The sequence below is a fragment of the Anarhichas minor genome, unplaced genomic scaffold (genome assembly GCF_050575085.1).
Source record: "Anarhichas minor isolate MPS153535 unplaced genomic scaffold, ASM5057508v1 ptg000018l, whole genome shotgun sequence".
In the NCBI taxonomy this organism is placed as follows: Eukaryota; Metazoa; Chordata; class Actinopteri; order Perciformes; family Anarhichadidae; genus Anarhichas; species Anarhichas minor.
The window spans coordinates 10,949,340-10,976,174 of NW_027466464.1; the positions used below are offsets into that span (position 1 = coordinate 10,949,340).

The window sequence follows — 26,835 nt, forward strand, 5'->3', positions numbered from 1 at the left end:
CAGAGGGAGTAACTGTCCACTGATGTCTGAACCCTCCAAGTGACGCGCACATGCCAGCTTCATGTGAGCCAAAATCTGTTTAGTCTATAAAGTTTACTTTGTATTGTGTTGCCAGTACAACACATGATATAAATTAAATAATACGTTTTGTTTCCACGGAGGCTAAAAAAAACACATCTTTAAAAAAAGTAGTGTATCTATTTAATTAACCTTAGGCAACTTTTTTAAAAACTAAATAAGAATAGTAATGTTATGGTAAATAAGTTGGATAATAAACTTAAAGAAGTGATGATTTTATGACATCAGCTACCAAAATATAACAAGTATGAACTATGAATTAAATACAATTCATTATGAAGTATTCAACTATCCAAAGATAATAATAACACCAAGGTTTTCATGTAATTGATGATCACGTAACAAGTAACAACAGGTCGCTGTTGCCGTCCCTCGCGTGTGCCTTTGATATTTTCGGGACCATCTTGTGACAGCCACAGCTTTAAGGATATTCACTCCCAGCCTGCGACGCCTAACCAACCGGAAGCGCGGATTGATTTCTCCATGGCACGCAAGGACGGCTAAAAAAGAGAGAAGAAAATCAAAGGAGCGCTTATTAAGTGATAATCCATCAAGGATTTCACAAAAAGGGGGACGAGGGTTTGAAATCTGAAATTGGCAGAGAGGAATATTCTTTCGGATATGGGATCTACCTTCAGGGTCCCCACCTGCTGGGCACCGTAATGGTGGTGAGTATCCAGATCTTTGGAGAAAGGTCTGTCAGACCCGATGATGTAATATTTCATCTTCATTGACACACACCAACAGTTGGGTGGCGATATGTAGGTTAATAGTTCATATAGTATTATGGTTTTAATGCGAATTGAGTGCAAAACGAACGGCGTTTAAGGGGGTTAAATAGTACGTCTTGTCGAGGTGATCTTTGATGTTTCTCCGCTAATTGCGCGCGTGACAGACACACACAGCAGCTGTGTGTCAGGTATATTTAAGAGGTTTTTCCTCCATTAAACATCCAAATCACCCCCCAAAAAATGTAGTATTTACTTTACAGAGGCGACAATCTCGCTGGTGGTGTTTTTAATAGGCTAATTATGGACTGCAAATGTCCCTTAATTGTCCAAACGAAAGAAAATGGAACGACAAATAACCTCCACGACGTGACAAACAAAATGGGCTTCAAATGTACGTGCTGGATGGAGGGAATAGCTCCAGGCCCATGTCTCCTATATTCATAACATGCGAAGCACAAAGGGACATCATTCACAAAGGTTTTACATATTCAACCACTGAGCCAGGTGTAGAATATTTCTATTTTTAGAAAAACCAGTTGCTCACAAGCAAGCAATAGATGCGTCTGGCGAGGACACGCCCAGACTCATTCAAGGGTTCACGGTGGGACTTGTTGAAGCCCAATGCATTTGTAGTTGTTACATATTTCACATTTGATAACATTTTTGACCATAGAGGCGCTCACGTTGCTTCAGTAGGCCTGTCTGATTGTGTTAAAGTATATGGAATATGGGAAGTGAGGCGGAAACGAGTGCAGCACAATAGGAAAGTAGTTCGTTCAAAGTGCTCTTGGTGTTTGATAGGTGCAATTTCAACCACAGTCAAGGACCCAAAATTTGGCCCCCGGACCTCAGTTTGGGTACCGGGGATTGATGGGTAGCATCGACAGCCTCAACCTCGGTCGCTCGCGCTCACCGGTGTCTGTGGGATTTGTTTGTTCCGCTCCTGGGTGTCGCGTGGTGCTGCCGGTGAGCTATCTGGAGGATAGTGTGTGTGTGTGTGTGTGTGTAGGGGGGGAAGAAGAGGAAGACATGACGGCCGCTTCTTAACTCACTTTTGTGGCAAAAACCAACAAGTGTCGTTTTTTTCCCGGAGCCACCAGCAACATGGCGACGGTCTCCTCGGCTCGTTCTGATAATTGAGGTAACGTCCGACACCTGTCGACTCTTTATCCCCGATTTATTTATTTTGAATTAGCATTATAAGCTCCTTAGCTACACACTGTCACGTCGGCCTCTAAATGTAGCCGTTCATTGTTAGTAGCGTTACAAATGTTTGCTACATTTTAGCTCAATGCACCGGAGATGAAAGAAAAGGCTTTACGGTGACGGTAAACCCGCTAATGTGTATGCATATTAAATACATATCGTGGTTAAACACATTTAAAATGTCTCATGGGAATATCGGGTAGGTTTCCATTCGTCTGCCCCCCCCCCCCTCTTCTTCTTCTCAGCACCATGGACAGCAGCGCCCTTTTGACACCATGTCAGCTACAATTGTAGCAGTTCGGATGAAAGGTGGGCAACTCCGGTAGATTTAGAGAGTCTCTCTGGAGAACACTCCGGAGAGACCGTGTTTGTTGTTGTTGTCCCGGTACGCCGAGGCAGGTTTCCACTCCTTGTTTTGTTCTCTAGAGGCAGCTGCTGTGGACAGTGAAACATCTGTCCGTGGAGGAAAGAGAGAGAGAGAGAGAGAGCTTGTGATATGTGGACTTGTTGTCTTAGGACTCTTAAAGGACGGGTTGAGAGAGGCGTCAATATAGAAACTGTTCCAGCTATTAGAAATCAATACTGCGGTAAATTAAAGGTCTGTTAGCAACAATGTCCGTGTGCAAAAACCCCTTGAAATGTCTGAGATTCCTTTGACCACGCTGATAGCCGAGCTCAGAGACACGGGTGTGGATGTTGGGCCTACGGGCTCCATCAGGACTCACAACCCTCCTCCACCGCCACCGCCGCCACCCAGCCGCAGACAAGCTGTCAGGCCACCCATCATACCACTGGGTCCCAGGGCAGTCGTTGAGACACAAGCAGATGTGTTTCCTGAGATGCCCCAATGGGAGAAGCTGCAATTAATTCACAGTTCACGCCTGATGTATTCTTAGAAACACACAAGATTTGCCGGCTACGGTGGCTTTCTAATGAGCCTCCACTCCGGTTTTAATGGATTCTATGATTGGAGTTTTATGAGCCATGTCACACATTTATTGTCTTTTCTCATCAGGAAATTGTTCAAATAAAATGTTCTATCTTGTGTGTTATGGCTGAAAAATACATGGTCGTTTTGAGGAGAAAAAGGCTTGTGATAGTGTTTACAGTTTGTAATAATTACAGTCATCTGTCCATTTATTAGCCAGGAGATGGTTAGCTTGGATTAGCATAAAGACTGGAAACAGGGGTAAACGGCTATCTTGTCTGTAACGTGTTGATTAGTGAGCTTCAGAGGTGTTGGTAGTAGGAGTATTTTTCTCTCCACTGCCATCAGTGGTGAGGCCATATTGGTTAAATGAACTAAAAGCTGACTCCAGACTCTACCCTTGAGCCGCTTGCTACCCTGTTGCGGACTGAATGTCAAAATAGTCTCTGGCGCTTGCCCTGCTTTTTAAAAATGGAAAGAAAAACAGGTTGCAGGGCGCTCTCTGTTCCTCCATTTCCCTTTGGTGAAGGGAAGACTCTCGGAGACGTCACTTTAGAGACTGTCAGAGGGGCAGGCTCCAGGTTTCTGGGCCAGGACAGCGTCCCCGCGAGGAACAAGACCCGCCTTGGAGGCTGATAACGGCTCACGTCTCCAGAGGTTTTTTGGGGGAAGATCTTGTTTGTGTGCCTTCCCACTATTCCCCTCTGGACCGTGATGGGCCTCTGGGCGTGAAGGGTGATGGATGGTTTACAGGGGGGAAATCAATAAATCCTGGAAACTACATTTGTTTCTATTGTGAAAACAGTTCATTCTTTTCTAATTTGACGCCATCAATTAAATAATTACGCCATTAAAGGACAGGCAGACAGACCCAGTTTGTTACATTCTCGTCTCCTCTCTCGCTGCAGCCCCCTGCCCCAGCTGAGCCCCTCGCTGCCCTCTGAAGGAGCAGGATGACAAGATGGCACAGCTGCTTGTACCGCCCGGACCTGACAGCTTCTGCCCCTTCGGCCCCGAGTCGCTGGCCGCCATCGAGAGGCGCATCGCCGAGGAGGAGGCCCGGAGACCGCGGGCGGAGCGCCGCGTCGACAGCGACGACGAAAATGGGCACCGGCCCAACAGCGACCTGGAGGCGGGGAAGTCCCTCCCTTTCATCTACGGGGACACCCCTCCCAGCCTGGTGTCCACCCCTCTGGAGGACCTGGACACCTTCTACAGCAATCAGAAGGTCTGTTACTGACTCACTAAAGTAATCATTTCAAGTCCATCTCGCGGTCGAGCGGGTAACTTTAAGGCATGTTTTTGACTGTTCTGGCTTTGAAGCGTCACCAGTATGTCTACTGATTGAGCTTTCAATTGGAGCGTGACTCAAGCAGTGAATGTGGAACGTTACAGGTCTGTACTTTTTAGCCCGTAACTGCTGAACTTCAGAACAATGTTTTCAAAGGCAGCACACTAATTATTCAAGCAAATTGGCAACGTATTTTAATTTGGTATTTCAGCAGGCGAGAGTCAAAACACCGGTCCAGCAGTAACGTGCTCAGCCAAGTTCAGAGCGGCGGGCCAACAGAGGCGCTATACGCTAACCCGAGCTGCTGCGTCAGTGCCAACATGGACTCATCCAGCTCCATTATAATAACAGCCAGCTTAGTCCTCTGTGCTCTTATGACTCATCACACATGGCAGGACGCATGCAGGTTGACGGGAGCTGCTTATCTCATACGGTGGGCTTTGTCTGATGCCGTTTTTAACACGTCTTTTGTTCTGCCTCTCTTTCAGACCTTCATAGTATTGAATCGCGGGAAGACAATCTTCCGTTTCAACGCCACTCCTGCCTGGTACATCCTAAGCCCCTTCAACCCTCTAAGGAGGGTAGCTATTAGAGTTTTAGTACACTCATATCCTTTCAGAGTTTGCTACGGACACAGCTTGATTTGGATTAAAGGGTTGGTCTGACAAAGGAGGGATTGTAGTGATGAAGAACATTAAATGTCGTGATTGGTTTAGATTCTCTATGCAGACACGCATCCGGCTTTTTTGTACAAGACATTTTAGATCACGGATGTGTTCTTTAATTATTCTTACTGTAGCCGTAATGGACGGGGAAGTGTTCGCTCTGACTTTAATTCATAGCATGCAGAAGATTAATGCTCCATTGTGCTCCTTGACTTTGTCTCCACGATGTTCAGCATGTTGATCATGTTCACCATCCTGACCAACTGTGCTTTCATGACCCTCAGTAACCCCCCGGAGTGGGCCAAGAATGTAGAGTAAGTGTGCGTTTTCTCTTATTATGCTGTGGTTTTACTATGAAATATGCATTTATTTTCCCTTTGAGTCTGATTCAGAAACAGCTGGAGGGATCCTTAATATATCCTTGATATAATATTCATACTGAGTATGGCGTGAAATTGAGTTCGTAGAGCGTTCCAGCTGCATAGTATGAGGAGACATGAGCTTAAACATACCCAACTGCCCCAGAATGCATTGCATCTCTTCAGACCATCCAGTGGCGGACTACTAGATTCTTACACAGATGTTTGCCTTGTCGTGAAAACATGAGAACATACTGGCAAAAAATACAACAATTTTAAACGTGACAAGGAATGTAATTATGCGCACACATGTAGGTGCAAGGCTGTCGAAAATCAATACACACTGCAGCAGATATGAGCGATAATGTAATGACCAAGAAAATGGTTGACTAATGAGAGTAGAATCCAGTACACGGAGACGTTACCCAACGTGGTTATTCCTCTCACCAGGTACACATTCACAGGGATTTACACCTTCGAGTCCCTCATAAAGATCCTGGCCAGGGGCTTCTGCGTGGGCAAGTTCACCTTCCTGCGGGACCCGTGGAACTGGCTGGATTTCAGCGTTATCCTCATGGCGTAAGTATTGTGACAAGCGTCGTTAGCGTCAGCTTAACGTGATCCGGCGTAGATTGAGAGGCCAAACGCTTTTCATGCTATTCGGTCTTACTGAACGTGAGACGGAGTGAAGAGGGGCCTGGTAATCTGCAGCTTAGTTAGGAAGTCACGGCGAGAGATCTCTACTGAACTCTGTCGTAATGGATGTGAGCCCCTAAAATGTCTCGGCCCGTATTTGTCCAACGCCTCGATAACTACAACTGCTTGTCTTGAAACTACTAAATAAAGCCTTCAGCATTAGGTTGCTCTCTGAATGTGTTGTATTATAGGATTTTATGCTTCGGTCAAGGTTTTGGGCGATACAGAGGGGTTTATATCATCCATAGCCTGATTTATACAACATTGTATTATTTAAAAAAAACATGTTGCAAATTGCTTTTTTTATGGCTCTTGACAATATTTTGTAATTTATGGAGTGTTAAAAAGAGACGTCTTAAATTCCCTCTGTAAAAACCTTTGACTACAAACTGAAACAAGAATTTTGAAGCTGGCTTCATCCAACGCTTCGATATCTGTCCTGGCAAAACTAGCCCCGTATTTAATGAGACAATATTTCAAACGTCTCAGAGAGCTTCAGGAAGTTGATCTCCTGTGTGTCGCTGTGTTGTAACTGTGCATTTGATCCTGCAGGTATGTAACAGAGTTTGTACACCTAGGCAATGTTTCAGCTCTGCGCACGTTCAGAGTATTGCGAGCTTTGAAAACTATCTCAGTGATACCAGGTAAGGCTGCCCCGCGCCTGCCTCCAGCACTCCTGCCATTTGTCTTCTGTGCGTGACCGTTTGTCGTTCCCTCCTCTCCCCCCCCCCCCCTTACCCCTCCTCCCTCCCCACGACCCACCTTTTGTCTTTGTCACGCCATGTGTGTATGTGTGTGTGTGTGTGTGGTGCCTGGTTTGTGTGCGCGTGGGCATATGTGCGTGCGTGTCCCACACCTTTTCCCGAATTGCCCCCCCCTCTCCCCCCCCCCCCCCCCCCTTCCCTTACAGATATGTCACAGAGTTTGTGGACCTGGGCAATGTCTCAGCGCTGCGAACCTTCAGGGTTCTGCGAGCCTTGAAAACTATATCAGTCATCCCAGGTGAGAGAGCCATCACGGCCCCGTAGGGTTAATGAAATGCTAACGGCTAACTGGCGTTTCGCTAACATCCAAGCACCCCCCCCCCCCCCCCCCCCTCTCAGCTCATCTCACTGTAGCTAAGCCTGACGACGCCCGTCGCCGTCCCTCATGCTGCCTTCGTCCCAAGGCCAGTAAAAGCTGGAATCCGGATCCAATCTGCAAAGATTGACAGGATTCTGAGCTTTTAGATGCTTCCTTTAAGGCGGAATTCCTTTTGGTTGAAATCTATTCTTGCCTTGGGAGACTTACAAGTAGATTTTGTGCACTATTTGCTTGGTTTCTTTTTCCTATTTTTGCATGAGACATTGCAAAAGCCGATCTTCTGGTGGCAAGCACTCCCGTGCGCGCAGGGTTCCTCCTTACCTTGTTTTTCCCCCGTGCATGTCCTGTTCAATGTTGTGTGTTCTTGGGGAAATTGTGACATGATGAATGGTGGTTTGGGTATTCTAAACACGAACACTATTCACATCACAAACTAACAAGAAGGGGTCACATGTAAACCTTGTCATTGGCCCTCAGTATGAAGTAGACCCTCTAACTCCACAACACACGCTACATATTCTAGCTTCAAACATTTTTGGGCTCTGTTTATGTGGCAGTGCAAAGCGGTGCTAGCACATGTTGCTATTTGTTTTGTGAGGAGCTTTTGAGGTTCCAAAGCAGCAATGTGACTAGTTGAGAGGCTTATGACTCATCGCCACAATCACCCTCCAGCATATTAACCACTTCACTCAACCCTCTTGTGCACAGCGCCATCTCAATATGGATAAAAAGAACGTGTGCGCTTGGATACGTCCTCGTCCACCTTGTGCACACGACGTAGACCTGTGCGCCGGTCTTTGCGACTGCGCTGCAAAAAGAGCTCAATATTAACGCTCTCAGGGGCATTTTAACCAGATACAACAGCACAAATGTATATCATATTACAACACATTGTTTATTAAGGATCACTCTCACATAGAGCTACAGAGGGAATGAGAAACGTAACTTTCTCTCGTGGTTTACCCTCGATCAGCAGTGATCCGTGTCAGCCTGGTTCCTGTATGACAGCAAGCACTTCATACAGGAACCTCCACTGCAGATCCCCCTGGCTGCTTGCTACTGTGAGCTCCTATTAGCAGCTCCTTCTCTACACAAGCCTGTGGCTGTAATTATCACTCTGCCATGTCCCCCTCTCCTCCCGCCCCCTCGCCCTCTCTCCCCGTCCAGGCTTGAAGACCATCGTCGGCGCGCTGATCCAGTCGGTGAAGAAGCTGTCGGACGTCATGATCCTCACCGTCTTCTGCCTCAGCGTCTTCGCCCTCATCGGCCTGCAGCTCTTCATGGGCAACCTGAGGCAGAAGTGCGTGCGCATGCCGTTCGCCGTCAACGCCACCAACGGCAGCAGCAACGCCACCGCCGACGCCGACGCCGCGCTCTTCAACGGCACCCTGCTGGACCTCAGCAGCGCGTTCACGCAGAACGACACGGAGAGCCCCTTCAACTGGACGGAGTACATCAACGACGACAGTAAGCCGAGTGAGGCGGGGTTATCCGGGGTCAACTTAGTTTCCGCCCCCCCAGACGGTCAGAGTCAGATACGGGCTGCTTCCTATGCAGAGACGGGTCCGGGTGGGGGAGGTCAGGCACCGCTGGCCTGCTGCCGTGATAAGGAGTGACAGCAATGGCTGGTGGGAGAATGCAGCAAATGTGGCATAATCCGCCACAACAATAAAAAAACAACAAACTAGACTTTCACCCCCTCGCTACCTTTCGTCATTCTCCCATAACCCATCTGTGTGGCACGAGCGGCCTAAAGCGCCGGAGGAGGGTGAGTCACTGACTGCCAGCTGGAGATATGGAGGAGACCGACCAGCTGAATCCAAGAGCGAGAGACGACAGAGATTATTATAGTCGCGTGGACGTCATGACGTCCGGCGACTTTATTGCGTCAGTGATGTTTGCCTCTAAAACAGGCTGATGTGATTTAGTGACAGTTGAGGAACGACACACACACACACACACACAGAAAACCAACATGACTAATATGTTTGGGTGTTAAAACCACCTCCCTCTTCGTCTCCCAGCCAGTGTACATCATCACACCACCCACAGGCTGCACAGTGTTTCCGTGTCTGTTTCCTCACGTCCTCTGCTTCACCCCCGTGTCCTGGCTCTGACTGACCCGTCCCTCTGTCTCCTCTAGGGAATTACTATTTCCTCCCGGGCCGTCGGGATGCTCTGCTCTGTGGGAACGGCAGTGGCGCTGGGTAAGGCCTCCGCCTGTTTAATTCATACGGCCCATTAGACGCACCGCAGACGCAGTTAGCGTCGACATTAGCATCAACATTATTCGATGTGTTTTGGCAAATGTTGAAAGTCCATCCTCTGCGCTAATGTTGCTGAGCGAAGCTTATTGATTTAAGTTATTTTCTGAGACGGCTGAAAAATACTTATTTCGGTGTAATCGGCAGCTGTAGTGAATTCAAGGCCAGACTTGGCCTAAAGAAGTCTATTGGATTAGAAGCACAAAACAGTCTGGCTGCGTGTAAACTCCTTCAGTTCCTTAGAAGCTTTCAAACCCCTGATTAAGGAAAGTTTGCATCCTAAATGCTCCTTTAAGAAGCAGGACGTCCCAGGATTTCATTTGATCAATTATTCAGTATTTGTCTCGTCGGTCTGATTCAACAGGAAGTTCCATAATAGATGTCTGAGTGCGTTACATAATGTTAAATGTTCTTATATGGCATTGTGTCAAGAGGAACCAGCAGTGTTGTATATGAACATTTAAGAAAAAATCTGCTCTTATCTGTTCCGCACAAAAATAAATGCAAAAACCACAAGTGAAGAGGTAGTGAGGTAGTGGATATGAGTGTTCTGATTCTTCCATGTTAAAATACTCCTCAATGCAACGTGCTGTCCTGACAGGCTCTGTCCAGAGGGCTTCTTGTGTATCAAAGCCGGCCGCAATCCAGACTACGACTACACCAGCTTCGACTCGTTCAGCTGGGCGTTCCTCTCCCTGTTCCGACTCATGACCCAGGACTTCTGGGAGAACCTCTACCAGCAGGTCAGAGGAAGTCGTTTCTCATCGTTAAAGAGACCAGAATTCGTTGTTTGTTTTCTCACACGGAATAAACCAATCTTGTTTTGTCAGTTTAAAACCCAAAGAGATTCAGTTTAATGCAGTACAATGCGTCGACTTGACATCTGCAAAGTCACCAGACAATGGGATGACTGAAACAAACGGAGCACCATACGGTACATTGTTTTTAAAATAAATCTCTGTCCGTCAGACTTTGCGCGCGGCAGGGAAGCCCTACATGCTCTTCTTCGTGCTGGTGATCTTCCTGGGCTCCTTCTACCTGGTCAACCTGATCCTGGCCGTGGTGGCCATGGCTTACGACGAGCAGAACCAGGCGACCATCGAGGAGGCTCTGCAGAAGGAGGAGGAGTTCCAGGCCATGCTGGAGCAGCTGAAGAGACAGCAGGAGGAGGCGCAGGTAGGACATTCGTTCTTTGTCTGTTCAAACTCGTGTCCAATTCGTTAGAGGGATTGATGAGTGATGAATGATGGGGGTCCATGGAGAAGTAGTGATGTTTTAAGCTGCTAAAACACCTAAAATAGTATTTAAGAACATAGACGAGTGGCTGTGAGAATCTGGGGAGACTCTTGGGCTTAAAGTGCCCAGCTGCCAAAAGCAGCACTGCCCCGGGCGACCGAGGGGGATTCACTGTCCAGGACTGACTGACACCCCCCACTGCTGCCCCCTCGGGGGTCAGGGGTGCTTGGTCGACTTTCAGAAGGAACAATTAGCAGCTGGACACTGAGTGCAAGTGAAACGCCGGATAATGGGAATGGAAATAAGCAGTTATTTCAGAAGCTTGTGTTGAGCTCATGTGATGAGGATTGGGGGGGGGGGGGGGGTGAGGAACCCTAAAAAGGTCCGGAACCACTGCTTCCCCACCTCCTACAAAGGATGTTGGTTGTGCTGTAGTCGCCGTGACTGACTCTGAAGTCCTCGTGCTGCAGGGATGAGTTCTAAAATCAGGCATTCAGTCAGCATTATTACACTTCCGGTTCCCTCGTCGCAAAGTCAATGTTTACTTAAATTATAAAAGGGATGTTCTTCACAAAGGCGTTTCATTCATATCACTTTTATCTTTTTTTATTTCTATCTTGCTGAACTTGTGTTTTGCCACAGAGAGCTGTTCTTCTGCAGTAATTCGGCTTTTTGTCCAGGGAACAGTTCTGATGCTAATTAAGGGTTGGCCTTTAAAAACACGTCAAAGCACCAGATTTAACCCGCTAACGTCCCCCAAACATAGCCCCCCAAAAGCATTTCATGAAGACAACACATGAGAGCAGTGCACACGGTAGTCAATCATAAGAGGAAAGATGCATAAAATCTGTGCCTCTCATGTTGTTTCCCTAAGCAGCGTTTTGAACAATGCTGCTTGGCTGCTAAGAGAAGAATTTCCTACTTGTTTTATAACACATAAAGGCTGGAAGCTAACCCAGCATCCACACAGTGCTTCTCTTCCTCTGTGGTTATTATAAATGCAGGAACTCTGTTTTGGTTTTGCATTAAAAACATTCAAGCGTCCATTTTTAGAAGGTGTCTGAGGCTTATTGGGCTCCACATGCTGCTCCTCCTCTCTCCTCCGCGCGAGAGCCTTTGAGACAGGCGCCGGGGTCGCCATGACAACTGTGCTTGTGCTCTGATTGGCTGGCAGGTTGCCGCGGCAGCAGCCACGGAGAGCGGGGAGTACAGCGGGAGAGGGGGCCCCACCTCCGAGTCGTCCTCGGGGATGTCGAAGCTCAGCTCCAAAAGTGCCAAGGAGCGACGCAACAGGCGGAAGAAGAGGAGGCAGAGGGAGGAGGAGGAGGAGAGGGGGGGCCGCGACAAGTTCCACAAGTCTGAGTCCGAAGACAGCATCAAGAGGACCAGCTTCCGCTTCTCCATCGATGCCAGCAGGCTCTCTTATGAGAAGAGATGCTCCTCGCCCAACCAGGTAAACACTGACGAATAAGAGTGTTTCCTGGTAAATGACACACAACACGTGATATCAATGAAAAGGTTAAAGGTTGGGCTGCACCAGCAAGGATCGATTTGATCTAAGATCAGTTCTAAGCAGAGCAAGGTTTAAAATACGCAAATCCAGGTTTAGAATTCAGCAGTGCTCTGTATTCCCTAACAAAACATTATATTGTTTGCTAGCTAGCGAGTCAGTTAGTTAGCCTAATGTTACCCAGGATGAAGCCCTAATTTCTCCTCCTTTGAGAAAAACTTTTTGGCCATATTGTTGTTGCCTTTATGCTGAGCCAGGCTAGCTGTTTCCCCTTGCTTCCAGTCTTTATGCTAAGCTAAGATGGTTGCGGCATGGTAACATAAGAGTGACATCAATCTTTTTCTCCATCAGTCTCTGCTCAGTATCCGCGGATCCCTCTTCTCACCCCGGAGGAACAGCCGCGCCAGCCTGTTCAGCTTCCACGGCCGGGCGCGCGACATGGGCTCCGAGAACGACTTCGCCGACGACGAGCACAGCACCTTCGAGGAGAACGACAGCCGCCGGGGCTCCCTGTTCCTGCCGCGCCGCCTCGAGCGCCGCTGCAGCGCCGTCAGCCAGATCAGCCTCGGGGCGCCGCGGATCGTGCTGCCCGCCAACGGCAAGATGCACTGCGCCGTGGACTGCAATGGCGTGGTGTCTCTGGTCGGTGGGACTTCTGTAACAACCTCCCCTGTAGGTCTCCTGCTGCCTGAGGTGACGCAACTGATAGTTCAATGCTTTATTTTCCCGTTGATCTTCCTTTCTGCTAAATATTGCCAGAATATCTTGGCACAAATGTGTGTTTTTTTTCAGGGTACAACTACAGATACTGAGTTCAAGAAGCGGCGGCCAGGCTTTCGCAAGCCATCCATGGATTATTTAGATGAACCGGTGGGGCGGCAGAGAGCCATGAGCGTGGCCAGTATCCTCACCAACACCATGGAAGGTCAGGATCAGGCCATGTATCGGTGGCATGAGTCTTTCTCGTCTTATTTTCATGCCATGACCTCCTAGTTCTGCAGCAAAGGGGACAGCATGAATGTATAATTAATTAGTCATTATAATTTAGCATGTTCGTCTCTCGTTTTTCCAGAGCTGGAAGAGTCGAGACAGAAATGCCCCCCTTGCTGGTACAGGTTCGCCAACACCTCCCTGATCTGGGACTGCTGCCCCGCGTGGCTGAAAATCAAGGACATCGTCAGCACGGTGGTCATGGACCCGTTTGTGGATCTGGCCATCACAATATGCATCGTTCTCAACACCCTGTTCATGGCCATGGAGCACTACCCCATGACTAAGGAATTCAACAGCGTACTCTCAGTTGGAAACCTGGCAAGTAGCGCGTGCCACGCTTACAAACTCTCTGGTGGACAAGAGCAGAAAAAAAAAAACACGTGAAATTTGAATTTCTCCCTCTTTTGTCTTCAGGTGTTCACCGGCATCTTCACAGCCGAGATGTGCTTCAAGATCATCGCCCTGGATCCCTACTACTACTTCCAGGAGGGCTGGAACATCTTCGACGGCATCATCGTCAGCCTGAGCCTGATGGAGCTCGGCTTGTCCAACGTGGAGGGCCTGTCTGTGCTCCGGTCCTTCAGATTGGTAAGAGTGATACGTCTCGTCACAAAAGCTGCGTCAACGTGATTCATCCGTTTCTTCATCTATTGAATGGAAATCATCTCGAAAGTAATCGCACGGTAGCTTTTAATTTCAATTTTTCATTTTCATAGCTGAGGGTCTTCAAGCTGGCCAAGTCATGGCCCACTCTGAACATGCTGATCAAGATCATCGGGAACTCTGTGGGGGCTTTGGGGAACTTGACCCTGGTGCTGGCCATCATCGTCTTCATCTTCGCCGTGGTCGGCATGCAGCTGTTTGGAAAGAGCTACAAGGAGTGCGTGTGCAAGATTTCCGACGATTGCAAGCTGCCGCGCTGGCACATGCACGACTTCTTCCACTCCTTCCTCATCGTGTTCCGGGTGCTGTGCGGGGAGTGGATCGAGACCATGTGGGACTGCATGGAGGTGGCTGGGCAGTCCATGTGCCTCGTAGTCTTCATGATGGTCATGGTCATTGGAAACCTGGTGGTATGGGGTTTTCCCTCTTTATCTCCTTTCTGTAATCTAATATAAAATAATAAGTTTATGGCAATGGTTTGCTTTAAATTAAAGCCAAGTCGCTCTGTTTACAAGTAATAGGGTCAAGTGTAATTCACTTTGCATCCACTTCTCCCCAGGTCTTGAACCTGTTCCTGGCTCTCCTCCTGAGCTCATTCAGCGCTGACAACCTGGCAGCGACCGACGACGACAGCGAGATGAACAACCTGCAGATCGCTGTGGGCCGGATCCAGCGGGGCATCGCATTCGTCAAATCCACAGTCCGGCAGTTCCTCCAGAGCCTCTGCTTCGGCGGCGGCGGCGGCAAAAAGGGCTCCGGTCTGGCAGAGGACATTAAACCGCTGGACGAACTGCACAGCAACGGCAAGGGCAACTGCATCTCCAACCACACGTCGATGGAGATCACCAAAGACCCCAGTGTGGTGTACATGACAGAGGGCAACGGACGGCCAGGAGGGGGGCTGGTGGTAGGGGTCGGGGTCGGGGTTGGCGGGGACACCGCGGGGAAGTACCCGGTGGATGAGTGCGACTACATGTCATTTATTCACAACCCCAGCCTGACGGTCACGGTGCCCATCGCGGTGGGCGAGTCGGACTTCGAGAACCCGAACACGGAAGATTTTAGCAGCGACTCGTCGGACGTGGAGGGCAGCAAAGAGGTAAGATGGAAGACTCTGGAGAGACGTCTCCGTCAGTCTGTAGGAAATCTCTTGAGTCACACAGCTTTTGTATCTGATTAGCTCCTTTTATATGTGCAATAGCTAACACCCGATGCGAGCCAGTCGATGTCTACATTTGCATAGAGATGGCCTTTCTAGAACAGTTTCCAACAGTCAAGCAGTTTGAAAATAACATACCTGCTGACTCATTTGTACATGCATGATTCATGCTGTGCTGCCGAGGGAATCTTCTGAGTCTTCACTCTGCCTGGCAGCAGAAGAAAGAGCCATGACGAATAATGACTCAGATTTGCCTTTGACCTATGTAGCAGGTTCATTAGTGTATTTGTGTACAATGTTACACGGTTGAGGGACTACTTTGTTACTCACTCCACGCTTCAGGCAAAAGCATAAGATGAAATTAATGATGCAGCAAACCACGATGTAAATAAAGCTAAATACGCTATTGGCACAGACGTTTTTTTTTGTAATTCATCGGCTATTCTAACGAAGCCAATGGCAGGGTTGCTGTTAAGTGTTGCCAGGCTGACAGTGAGCATTGGGACTGTGCTCCCTGGCGATGTCAACCTGCCACTGTGGGTGTGGTGCCGACTCCCGGAGTTTCAAAACCACCCAGGGGACTATTTCTAGCCACGGCACCACATGTTCCACACACGGACGAGGGCTGTCCTCCACCAAAAACAATCTTAGGCGACTTCATAAAGAATCACACAAAAGTTGGAATCTGTGCATCCCTAATAGTAAATAATAATGTATGCATTTCCAGTTACACAATGAACATTTGGTGTGTATTTGTGAGTATAAAAACAGTTTTGCGTCTCTTAAGGAAGATGCTTTCAGGGAGACTGTTGTTCTCAGTGGGAGCAGACTTTGAGGTTGTATGCTGGCTTTCTGGTGTCTTTGACTTACTTTGTTTAACCCCCCGTTTGTTATTGCAGCCGTGTCACAGACGCTCTCAAGGTTTTCATTGAGAGGAGAATTGTAAGACCACTTTATTGTACCATAGCACTAACCATGAGGACTGCCTATGCCATTTACAGACAAACATCTTTTTTCTCATACCTTCAATGGATTGCCCATTTTCGTTCTTTGCCTGGTCTGCCCTCCGTCCCCCTCGCCCCCCTCCCCTACCCCACCCTCTTTGTTTTATACCCCCTCCTACCCCATACAGCAACACACTCAATGCTGTAATCTTTGTCCCATAACCCCCCCCCCCCCCCCCCCCCCTTCATAACTTATCTCCAAGCATCAGGCTGCAGTTACAAACCATTAGGAATGAGCAACACCACCTTTTCCCCATCGATAGATAAACTCATCTAACATGATCTTTGCTTTTGATTTCATTGCTTCATTTTGGGACTTGATTGGCATCCAACACTCCGAGCTTGAGAATGAAGGAAGAGAGGAAGAAGAGAATGAGGAGGGGGAAAAAAGAGAGGGAGAGATGGAAGGAATTTTGCCGAAGTTTGACAAAATTCATTTGTCCGGTTCATAGCCGACGCATACACACATGGAATACTTGTACGTACTTGTTTTCTGTGGCGCTTAAACAATAGTGGAATGATGAAAGATCCTTCACAGAATTCAACGCTGATTTTTGCAGGGTGGCAAAACAGATAACACATGGCAGTGTGAACTGAATCAGACTTGTGAAGACTAAATGAAGGTAACTTCTTCTTGTCTTTTCCGCCTCAAATATGAGATTGAAGAAACACCATCCCAAATTACTTTTAACCCTAACCAGAAGCCGTTTTTTTTTCCGTTCAGTTGTCAAGCGAATTTTAAGCAAACTTTTAAAATATCGCAAAAATTAAAATTTTTATCCACCAGTAAACAAATTAGAGGAAGAAAAAGTTGCCTCGGCCATCTGATCATAACTATCCCATCTATGAGATGGGATTTGTTTTAATTGTTCTTTCATGTCAGCTAATATTAGCCGTGTCTGGAGACAAAGACAATTTAAATATGTATCTGAGAAGAGGCCGACATAGGAAAGCTACATCACAACTAAAGCAAGCGCAAAAATCTTTTGTCGCATTTGAGGAAGTTCTTTCGGAATTTTTCCGTTTTCATACAGCTTTTCTGGTGCAATGCTTCAAAATCTGTGAATGGAAACACGGCTAGAGATGGTACTCGTAAACAATTCTGGTGGATTAGTGTGTGCTTTCCATGCTTGTGTTATCCACTTTCGTTCCACTGCAACTATCTCGTCACCCGACTTGTACAAAGACAGTAAAAGTTTGCGAACAAAATCTGCCAAATAAAAAGTTAGGGTGAGAGTAAAAGCCTCATGTAATCCACGCCCAGAAGAGCTAAAATGGGTGTCTTGCTGAAGGAGAGAAAGAGAAACCGGAGGGGGACACAGCCCCGCCAGAAAGCGATGCACTTGCGAGCAGCATGCTTCCATCATTCCCATGCCGTATTAGCTGGGTCCCACGGCAATCAGAGCTGCTGCACTGTCTAGGATGACATGTTCTTGTACTTCACACGCCAGACAGATCCAACATGAGGCCACATAACACCATGTTTGCCCAAAGAAAAACAGACAGGAAGCCTCACAACACCAAAAAAGTCTCACCATATATGCAGATGATGCTGTAATGTACATATACACAAATATCACTGCATTTTAGGGTTTCAGAGGAGCGTTGCCAGGGTTAAAAATTGAGAGTTAGCAAGGAAGTTGACAACAGCAGCAACACTTGTCCTTCCATGCGTTGCATATTGCTGAGAAGAAGGACAAATATCGTTGACTACCAGACTTAGTCCTGTATGTTTTCTGGGTGCTAATTCAACATGTTTTATATATGGGAACAAAAAAACCAATACGCCAGACCACATGCTGTCTGATAAACAGTGCACAGTACTGGTTTTTGCTGGTAAGCTAATGTGGTTATCCGTCTACTTCAACACAAACAGAAGAAGCTTGTACACTGCTTTCAAGGAATGGAAATAACGTGTTTTCATGTCACTCGGGAAAATGTTCAGCAGTCCTTCTGTTTGGGGGATTCTAGCTTCGAGGGCGGGGAATTGTTATTAGCGGAAGCAATTTTGGAAATGGGATAAATTGTAGACAGATTGATTTGGAGTCATTTTTCAGTGGACATGAAAATACTTCAGCACACGTTCTGCTTGGTACTATTTCAGGCTTGGATTGATAATGCACTGGAATACTGCATGTACTCCTCCTCGAACTGAGGTCACATCAAACGTACCCACAGTGCATTTCCGTAATGCCAACCTCCACATGCCATGTGTTGCCACATAATCTGATTTGAGCCATCAGGCAAAACTAATATCAAAGCCTGTAGGTACATTTGATCGATGCTGCATGTGATGATGATGACAAAACAATGACTTTTAAGAGCCCAACTCTGTGAGCTATTACAGTGCCTAGTCTCCACACTAAGGTGTGTGTATATAGTTGTGGCACTGGAGTACATGTGAATGGAGAATCACAATGATAACCAGCTCAGAAGGTTGGCTCCACCACTGAACCTCTGCGGCGCTGCGATGTAACTTTGTACCCTCGCCTTCTTCCTCGCCCCGCGCAGAAGCTCGATATAGAGCCCTTCCCGCGTCTGATGAGCTCGTCGGAGGGGAGCACGGTGGATATCCGCCCCCCGGGAGACGGGGTGGATTCGGTGGAGATGGAGCCGGAGGAGTCGCTGGAACCAGAGGCCTGCTTCACAGAGGGTGAGAGGGATGCGAGGGTGATGGGCAGGGAGGATGATGGGAAGTGGGACAGAGAATGAGAGAGGTGGGAGTCGGAAACGCTTCACCACCATACTCGCAGCTGAGTGACGGCGAATACAAATGCTCAGCAGGACGGAAAGAAAAGTTGTCTGCGGGATTGTCTCGGTTTGTAATGTAACCTGACATTTAGTCTGACACACCTCCAGTGCCGTTCTGAATGTGAAAGTACCTCCTCAGTCATGAGTCGGGAATACAGAATAGAATATGATTCTTCTGCAGTGGTGTAATGGCACCCAAATGGCAGATTTCAAATGCATTCATTTTGCCAAATTTTAGGACATTTTGTTAGTTTTGCACTGGATTTGAATGAGAAAAGATGTTTTTGGTTTTAATCATCAGTCATATTCATTCTCCCCACCTTTCCCTCCATGCCTGCAGGCTGCGTGAGCAGGTTCCAGTGCTGCCAGATCAATGAGGACGAGGAGCATTTTAAGAGCTGGTGGACACTCAGGAAAACCTGCTTTATCATAGTGGAGCACAACTGGTTTGAATCCTTCATCATATTCATGATCCTGCTGAGCAGTGGAGCACTGGTAAGTGTGTGTTTGCCGTCCTTTGTTACCCAAAATCAAGAATTTTTGATTAAAAACATGACTTGCACTATTAAGTGGTTAGGTATGACACATTACTGCAAGAATCTCAGGCCTGGTCACAGCTAGCTCACACCGCCAGCAGTCTTTACCATCTATTCCTTTGTGTACAGGCGTTCGAGGACGTTTACATCGAGCAGCGGAGGACCATCAAAACCGTGCTGGAGTACGCAGACAAGGTCTTCACTTACATCTTCATCCTGGAGATGCTGTTGAAGTGGGTGGCGTACGGCTTTGTCAAGTATTTCACCAACGCCTGGTGCTGGCTGGACTTCCTCATTGTAGACGTATGTATATCGAGTCCATGTGGAAATGAAGCTTCCAATCTGGCTTTCAAAGACAATTAAGACTTTGAGGAGTAGTTTGACATTTTGGGAAATGGCACATGTGCTTTCTTGGCGCGAGTTAGATGCGAAGACTTAAAACCGCCATCTTGGTTTTTGGCCCAAAGACTCGGAGTTCTTTTTTGCGACCAGTGAAGCAGCCCCCTGCTGGCCATTAGAAAGAATGCAGGTTTCACTTTTCCGACTCTTGCTTTGCAGAACTAGGCTATTTCCTAAAATATCATACTTTCCTTTAGTGCTTATCATACAGATATAAATACCATTGAGTGTGCCCAAGTCCTTGTTCATCGTTGTCATAACTCTTTATCTGAAATTCAGTTTTTGGAGATGCTTCTGTAATTCATTTTTAAAGGCTTTAAATTCTTTATTACCCCTTTAATTGTGTGCATTAATGCCTAATCAACCATCTTGTTCAAACACTCAGCCCTTCACCGTGCAGAGGGACCTTCTTTTTCTCACCTTTCACCCTGCCCGTCTCCGTCATTTTCGTCTCTCAGGTGTCCCTGGTCAGCCTTGTAGCCAATGCTATGGGCTACTCCGAGCTAACCACCATCAAATCTCTGAGGACACTGCGAGCCCTCCGGCCCCTGAGGGCCCTGTCTCGGTTTGAGGGCATGAGGGTAAGGACTCCTTGGAATAACGACGACACGGAACCCACCAAATTCTGAGTGTTTGTGGGCAAGCTGAAAGCCATCATGCCTGTGTTTATTTAAACGACTTTCAGGTTAAGTTGTTGAAACTAGACCAACGTCTTTAGAAAATGCTTTTTACATGCGTCTGTAGAGCGATCTGCGTGTGTTCTGTTTTGGGGTGCTGAAGGAACCTTCTAGAACCTTTGGTGTGTGTTAAGTGGTCTTAGCTTGTAAGGGGGCCTGAATGTATATCTGCATGCTTATTACAACTTCTGTAGAGTTCTCTTTTCCTTGCAATTCAACGCTGTACTTCTTCTCTCCGCATGACTTTCTTCACATTGTGTCAGTGGATTACTGTATATAGCTGTTCTCAGGCATTGTTCTCTGACGTTGCTCGTGTGGTGCCTTTGACCTGTAATTCTTTTCTTTGTTGTGTGTCTTTTTTCATTTACAGTCAAACAAAATGTTGTGACTTCATCCCGCCTCTCTAAGGTTTTTTTCTGTTTTGCTTTTTTACCTATCAAATGTTAACTTTCTCACCTATCCACCTTCTTCTTCTCCGTCACGTTGTTAAATTCTCTTTGTAGCTGGTGTTAAGAGCTTTATGTGTGCAGACAGTACGTGTTAAATGCAGCTTTGGATAATATAGGAGTGCTATTTTTAAATCGACCTTGTGCTTGTGTTCTGCAAACCGTAGCGTTAGCTTTACAGCTCAATCAAATCAGGTGTCCGCATGTGTAATTTAAGAACAGTGAAGTGATTAGATGATTGTAATGGCTACTTATCTCAAATCAAACAGCCCCGTTCTATTTTGGCAAGCAGAGAGTGCTGAGTTTGTCCGTGTGCTCGGGCCTCTCCAGGTTGTGGTGAACGCGCTGCTGGGGGCCATCCCCTCCATCATGAACGTGCTGTTGGTGTGCCTCATCTTCTGGCTCATCTTCAGCATCATGGGCGTCAACCTGTTCGCGGGGAAGTACTACTACTGCGTCAACACCACCACGGACGTCAACTTCCCCATCGACGTTGTCAACAACAAAAGCGAGTGCCTGAACTTGGTCAACGACAGCGCCCGCTGGAAGAACGTCAAGATCAACTTCGACAACGTCGGGGCCGGCTACCTGGCTCTGCTGCAAGTGGTGAGTTTGGTCTCGGTGACGCATGAAAAAGAAAAGTCAAAGTACGGATATGTGTTAAGTATTTACGATGGAACTCTCTGGCTCCAAAGCACCTTATCAACATAATAAAATGATCGAACATGGTACCCTCAAAACCCTGAGTGCTCTAAATGACAGCCAAGCAGCAGAGCTTGACTGCTCACCATCCACCCTGACTCTTCTCTCATCTGCTCTCAGGCTACATTTAAGGGCTGGATGGACATCATGTACGCAGCGGTGGACTCTCGAGACGTAAGTCGTGTGTCACACGAGTTCGACTTAAAACAAACTATGCGAATTACGGAGATAGAGCCAGGATGCTATTAGCTTAGCACTATTTATTGTAAAGAAATAAGATACGTGTTAATCAGTGGGCTTCAGACAGCCAGTAACATGTGTAATCTGTCTTAATGCAGGTGGAGGACCAGCCTGAATACGAAGTGAACTTGTACATGTACCTCTACTTTGTCATCTTCATCATCTTCGGCTCCTTCTTCACCCTCAACCTGTTCATCGGCGTCATCATCGACAACTTCAACCAGCAGAAGAAGAAGATAAGTTGCATATAGCGACAGTCTCTGTCAGATAAAGTAAACCCAGCTCACAGCAGACCCACAGCTGTGTTAAAGCACATAGTGATGATTATCTGCAGCACGGTGAGGACCGAAGATCAATGAGGGCGCATGAGTCACAGAGAAACACCCGGCCTACACACACACACACACACACACACACACACACACACACACACACACAATATGTGCCCTCCATTCAAGCGAGCAATAACAACTAGGATTGGCAACGCCCAAGAGGGGGAGAAGGGGGGGGGGATTGCACTGTGTTTGCATCATGCCGGCGGCTCCGACGTCACGGACCGGCTGAGTATCAGTTGGTGTGTTCAGCAGCCCACGGCGTCACACAGATGGTTGTTCAGTGCTGACACAAGTCCTCCCCTCCAGACATGCAGCACACACTCAGTGAGCAGCACTCAGAGTGATGCGTGCCTCGTGTATCACATCGTGGGGGGGGGGCAGGCATTGCTTTGGTCGATGAGAGCATAGTGACTGGAATGTGGACTTCTTTTGGAGATAAATTAGAAAAGTTATTACTTTTTTAAACACATTTTTCATGCTGTTTCATTTTTTGATGGAAGAGTTTATCATGAGAAAATGTCCCTTCATGCTGAAATGCATCAGCCGGTTTGTCAGCCTGTCGATTGCAAATCAATTTCCCTCAAAGAACAACACAGGAGGTGACTCTTCTGCTGCCTTTGTTCTCTGGAGATCAGCATGTTCCCCTGACCCAGTTTTTCTTGAGGCAGCGCACCTGTTTCCTCTTACTGATTGTGTGATCCAACGCGACATGTTGCCTTCAGACAATCACAACAAACAGGATTTTTTTAAAGGCAGAATCACAAAAGACCCCACATTGCTCCTCAGCAGAGCCGCCGCTCTGTATCTGCCTTCCTCCGTTGCTCACAAGGAGCTCTGCCCTCTCTGTAAATTAGAGTGGACATGTGGCTCTGTGTAGTAATTAGGGCTGCAACTAGTGTTCATTTTGTGAGATATTTATTTTTATTTAGTCTTTATTTAGTGCAGTGTCACATGCCCTCATTTATTCAACCTCACCCAGTTTTGGTCCTATCTTAGGCCGTGGTTACACGACTGTTTTATGATATTTTGTTGTTAAATGAGACAAACTTTAATACCCTCTCTGGTATTTGTTCGGCATATGGCTGCTCTGTTGATCATGTAAAACAAAAAGATATTCCACGATGTGCTTGTAACCACGTTTTGTTGTGCTCCCTTTACTTTGGAGGTCAGGACATCTTCATGACAGAAGAGCAGAAGAAATACTACAACGCCATGAAGAAGCTGGGCTCCAAGAAACCACAAAAACCAATACCTCGGCCAACAGTGAGACAGTCTGGTTCTAAATAAAGGACTACAAGTGCAGGTGTGAAACGACTCCCGTCTCCTGATCCCTTGTCCTCCTCTTCCCTCAGAATGCGTTCCAAGGCTGCGTGTTCGACTGCATCACCAAGCAGGCCTTCGACATCGTGATCATGATCCTCATCTGCCTTAACATGGTGACCATGATGGTGGAGACGGACGACCAGACGCTGGACATGGACAAAATCCTCTACAGGATCAACCTGGTCTTCATCGTGCTCTTCACTGGGGAGTGCGCGCTCAAGATGATCTCTCTGCGTCACTATTACTTCACCATCGGTTGGAATGTATTTGACTTCGTGGTGGTGATCCTGTCCATCGTAGGTAAGGAGATGCTTCAGGTGCCTCGGCCTTTCCAGTGGATTATGGGTAAAATGGTGTGCTGAATTTGATGGTTGTTTTTTTTTGCTTTTGCAGGTATGTTTTTGTCCGAACTGATCGAGAAGTACTTTGTGTCCCCGACGCTGTTCCGAGTGATCCGTCTGGCCCGGATAGGCCGCATCCTCCGCCTCATCAAAGGTGCCAAGGGCATCCGGACGCTCCTCTTTGCCTTGATGATGTCGCTCCCCGCTCTGTTCAACATCGGCCTCCTCCTCTTCCTCGTCATGTTCATCTACGCCATCTTCGGCATGTCCAACTTCGCCTACGTCAAGCACGAGGCGGGGATCGACGACATGTTCAACTTCGAGACGTTCGGGAACAGCATGATCTGCCTGTTCCAGATCACCACGTCGGGCGGGTGGGACGGCCTGCTGGCGCCCATTCTGAACAAGAGGGATCCTGACTGCGACAGCCAGATGGAGCACCCGGGCAACTCCTACAGGGGCAACTGCGGCAACCCGTCGGTGGCCATCTTCTTCTTCGTCAGCTACATCATCATCTGCTTCCTCATCGTGGTCAACATGTACATCGCCGTCATCCTGGAGAACTTCAGCGTGGCCACGGAGGAGAGCGCCGAGCCGCTGAGCGAGGACGACTTCGAGATGTTCTACGAGGTGTGGGAGCGCTTCGACCCCGACGCCACGCAGTTCATGGAGTACAGCAAGCTCTCCGACTTTGCGGACGCCCTGGATCCGCCGCTGCGCATACCCAAGCCCAACATGCTCCATCTCATCTCCATGGACCTGCCGATGGTGAGCGGCGAGCGCATCCACTGCCTCGACATCCTGTTCGCCTTCACCAAGCGGGTGCTGGGCGAGGGCGGCGAAATGGACGTGCTGCGCGGGCAGATGGAGGAGCGCTTCATGGCCTCCAACCCCTCTAAGGTGTCCTACGAACCCATCACCACCACGCTGCGCCGCAAGCAGGAGGACATGGCGGCCGTGATCATCCAGAGAGCCTTCCGCCGCTACATGATCCTCCTGGCCATGAAGAAGGCCTCCACCCTCTACAAGGAGCGGCTGAAGGAGGGCGTCCGCGACCCCGACAAGGACGTGATGGTCATCGGCAAGTTCTCCGAGAACTCCACCTCGGACAAAACGGACATGACGCCCTCCACGGCCTCGCCGCCGTCCTACAACAGCGTGACGAAGTCGGACACGGACAAATACGAGAAAGAGAACACGGACAAAGAAAACAAAGGGAAAGACAAAAAGAAATAGACTTTTTAACAAATCCGAACAAATAAAATAATAATGCATCAGAGACGCGAGGGCAATTTGTTTACAGCTTTCTAAAGGGGGTGGATAGAGACACACTTGTTCAGAGATGAGGAGCGCTATGCCAGGTGAGCCTGAAATGGGAGCGTGCTTATGTCACATGTGAATATGTGGGGGTCTTCTCAGAGACAAAAAGCAGACACTGCCAGAGATGGACTGGACCACGGGGAAGCCTCTCTGCACAAAACGTTTGTGATTTTCCTATTGGTTGTTGTTACTATCTGACACACTTGAGTGTACTGTTAAGTTGTCTGTAGCTAGTGCTGCTGCTACTACTATAAATCCAGTGTCTTGAATTTAACAATCGCTGTATCACAAAACTCTTCTTTTTTTTTTTCTGGTGACGAGGTTTCATTTTTCTTTTTTTACGAGAAAGAATGTTTTATACTTTTCTTTGTGTTGTTATTGTGAGAATGCATCCACTGCTTTCACTGTTGTAGAATCAGGGCAGACGGAGTGCAGCGGTCTACCGAGCTGAGCTGCAACGGACACATGCGTCGCATTCAGTGCCACCACTGATTGTTGGAATCTGTATTGTTTCAACGGAGAACACACGTCTCTGATCACAGAGAAGCTGAATGTATGCAAGGGATGAGACATTTCAAGAAATAGTTTGACATTTTGGGGAATATCCTGCTTTCATAGAATTTAAAAAACATTTTTTTTCGCCTTTTTAAATTCACGAGACATTTTAAGTACGAATTCATTTCTTTTTTTACTTTTTAATTTAAGTTATTGGCTTTTTGTCATGCCTGAAAAGCCCCGCGGGCGCCTAGTGAGCTTGTGAGGTGCGTTACCATTCGTAACTTTGCGCTTTACGCTAAATACGTGATGACATCACTTTTGGCTTGCGCACTACTGCGACCGTAAACTCTGCTTCGGCTCGTTAAATGTCTTTTCAAAATAAACCTCTGCGTTCACAGGAAATGCACAGTTGCCGCTGACCCTTACTGTTAGCCAACGCACGGACACGAAAGCAGAGAAGCCTCTTTTCCCTGAAATGTCCAAAGTATTCCTTTAAATGTGACGCTCATATCTACCCGTCCATCCGTATCGCAGCGTCTCCTCCAACGCATTACCCCCCCCCCCCCCCTATTGTGAAGAAAATATAAAGAAAATCTTTCTCACTGCCCTCAAGCTACAACACCACAATATATATATCCCATATACGCTATCACAAACGTTTGTACGACGTTCATGTTTCAATTGAGGAGCGAGTGGTTTTAATGTAGTGGTTTGTACATAATCTAGCTGTTTGGGCCCACAGTATGCATCACACTTACATTTGATGTAAGAGCACTTTTTACCCCCCCTGCTACGTAACACCTCGTGTGGTCATACATGTAAGTGTGTGTGAGATGTACGTCTATGTGTGAGGGAGAATGTAAGCGTCCATCTCTTTATGTTTGTGTGCAACTGGGGGTCTGCGGGTTGCTTATGCTCCACCGATTATAAATAACATTTATATTGTAGATATAAGTGCATTTTTCCAGTCTTCGGATTTAATTTATTTTCTGCACTGTAACACATGACGATGTATGGTCCCCCATATCTGTAGATAGAAACCATGAAGCAATCGGTAGCCATCTCTCATTGCGCTTGTAGTGTTTTAGTGAACTGCATGCAAGAAGTGACTACTGTCCCGCTCATATGGTCCTGTCATTTCAAAAGCCAAAAGAATAAAGGACATATTTTTTGTAAGCGCCTGTCTTATTTTCTCCGGTTCCTCTCCCCGGCCTTCGCTTTGTTCTGTCGATTTTAAAGGTTCTCCTGTGAGTGATCTGGATCCTCCGTGTGGTTCAAGTACTTGTTACAGTTATGTATCAATTTGCAAAATGTGACTTTTTTTTGTTACTAAAGATGTGGCAACAAAACACGAAATGGAAAAAGATTTTCCAAAATAAAAACCTTGTTTTGGGAAGCGTA

The 26,835-nt window shown here is 47.4% G+C and overlaps 1 protein-coding gene across 1 annotated transcript; it reads left to right on the forward strand.

The window, feature by feature from the left end:
- The first annotated feature begins 567 nt into the window (after positions 1-567).
- On the forward strand, positions 568-26,835 carry LOC142952832 (sodium channel protein type 2 subunit alpha-like). Its single transcript, XM_076094809.1, has 27 exons — positions 568-746; positions 3,852-4,171; positions 4,723-4,841; positions 5,124-5,213; positions 5,709-5,837; positions 6,507-6,598; positions 8,205-8,504; positions 9,181-9,244; positions 9,903-10,044; positions 10,271-10,477; positions 11,712-11,990; positions 12,399-12,740; positions 12,840-12,972; positions 13,120-13,358; positions 13,455-13,628; positions 13,757-14,113; positions 14,263-14,802; positions 18,378-18,519; positions 18,958-19,112; positions 19,283-19,456; positions 20,011-20,133; positions 21,006-21,281; positions 21,498-21,551; positions 21,716-21,853; positions 23,111-23,215; positions 23,305-23,575; positions 23,669-26,835. The coding sequence occupies exons 2-27, from the start codon at positions 3,905-3,907 to the stop codon at positions 24,850-24,852; spliced, it is 6,096 nt and encodes a 2,031-aa protein (XP_075950924.1). The 5' UTR covers positions 568-746; positions 3,852-3,904; the 3' UTR covers positions 24,853-26,835.

Coding starts and splice junctions, on each gene's coding strand:
- LOC142952832 (XM_076094809.1), top strand. CDS start 3,905: ATGGCACAGCTGCTTGTACCGCCCGGACCTGACAGCTTCTGCCCCTTC. Junction 8,505..9,180: donor GGAGTACATCAACGACGACA/GTAAGCCGAGTG, acceptor TGTCTCCTCTAG/GGAATTACTATTTCCTCCCG. Junction 23,216..23,304: donor AACCAATACCTCGGCCAACA/GTGAGACAGTCT, acceptor CTCTTCCCTCAG/AATGCGTTCCAAGGCTGCGT.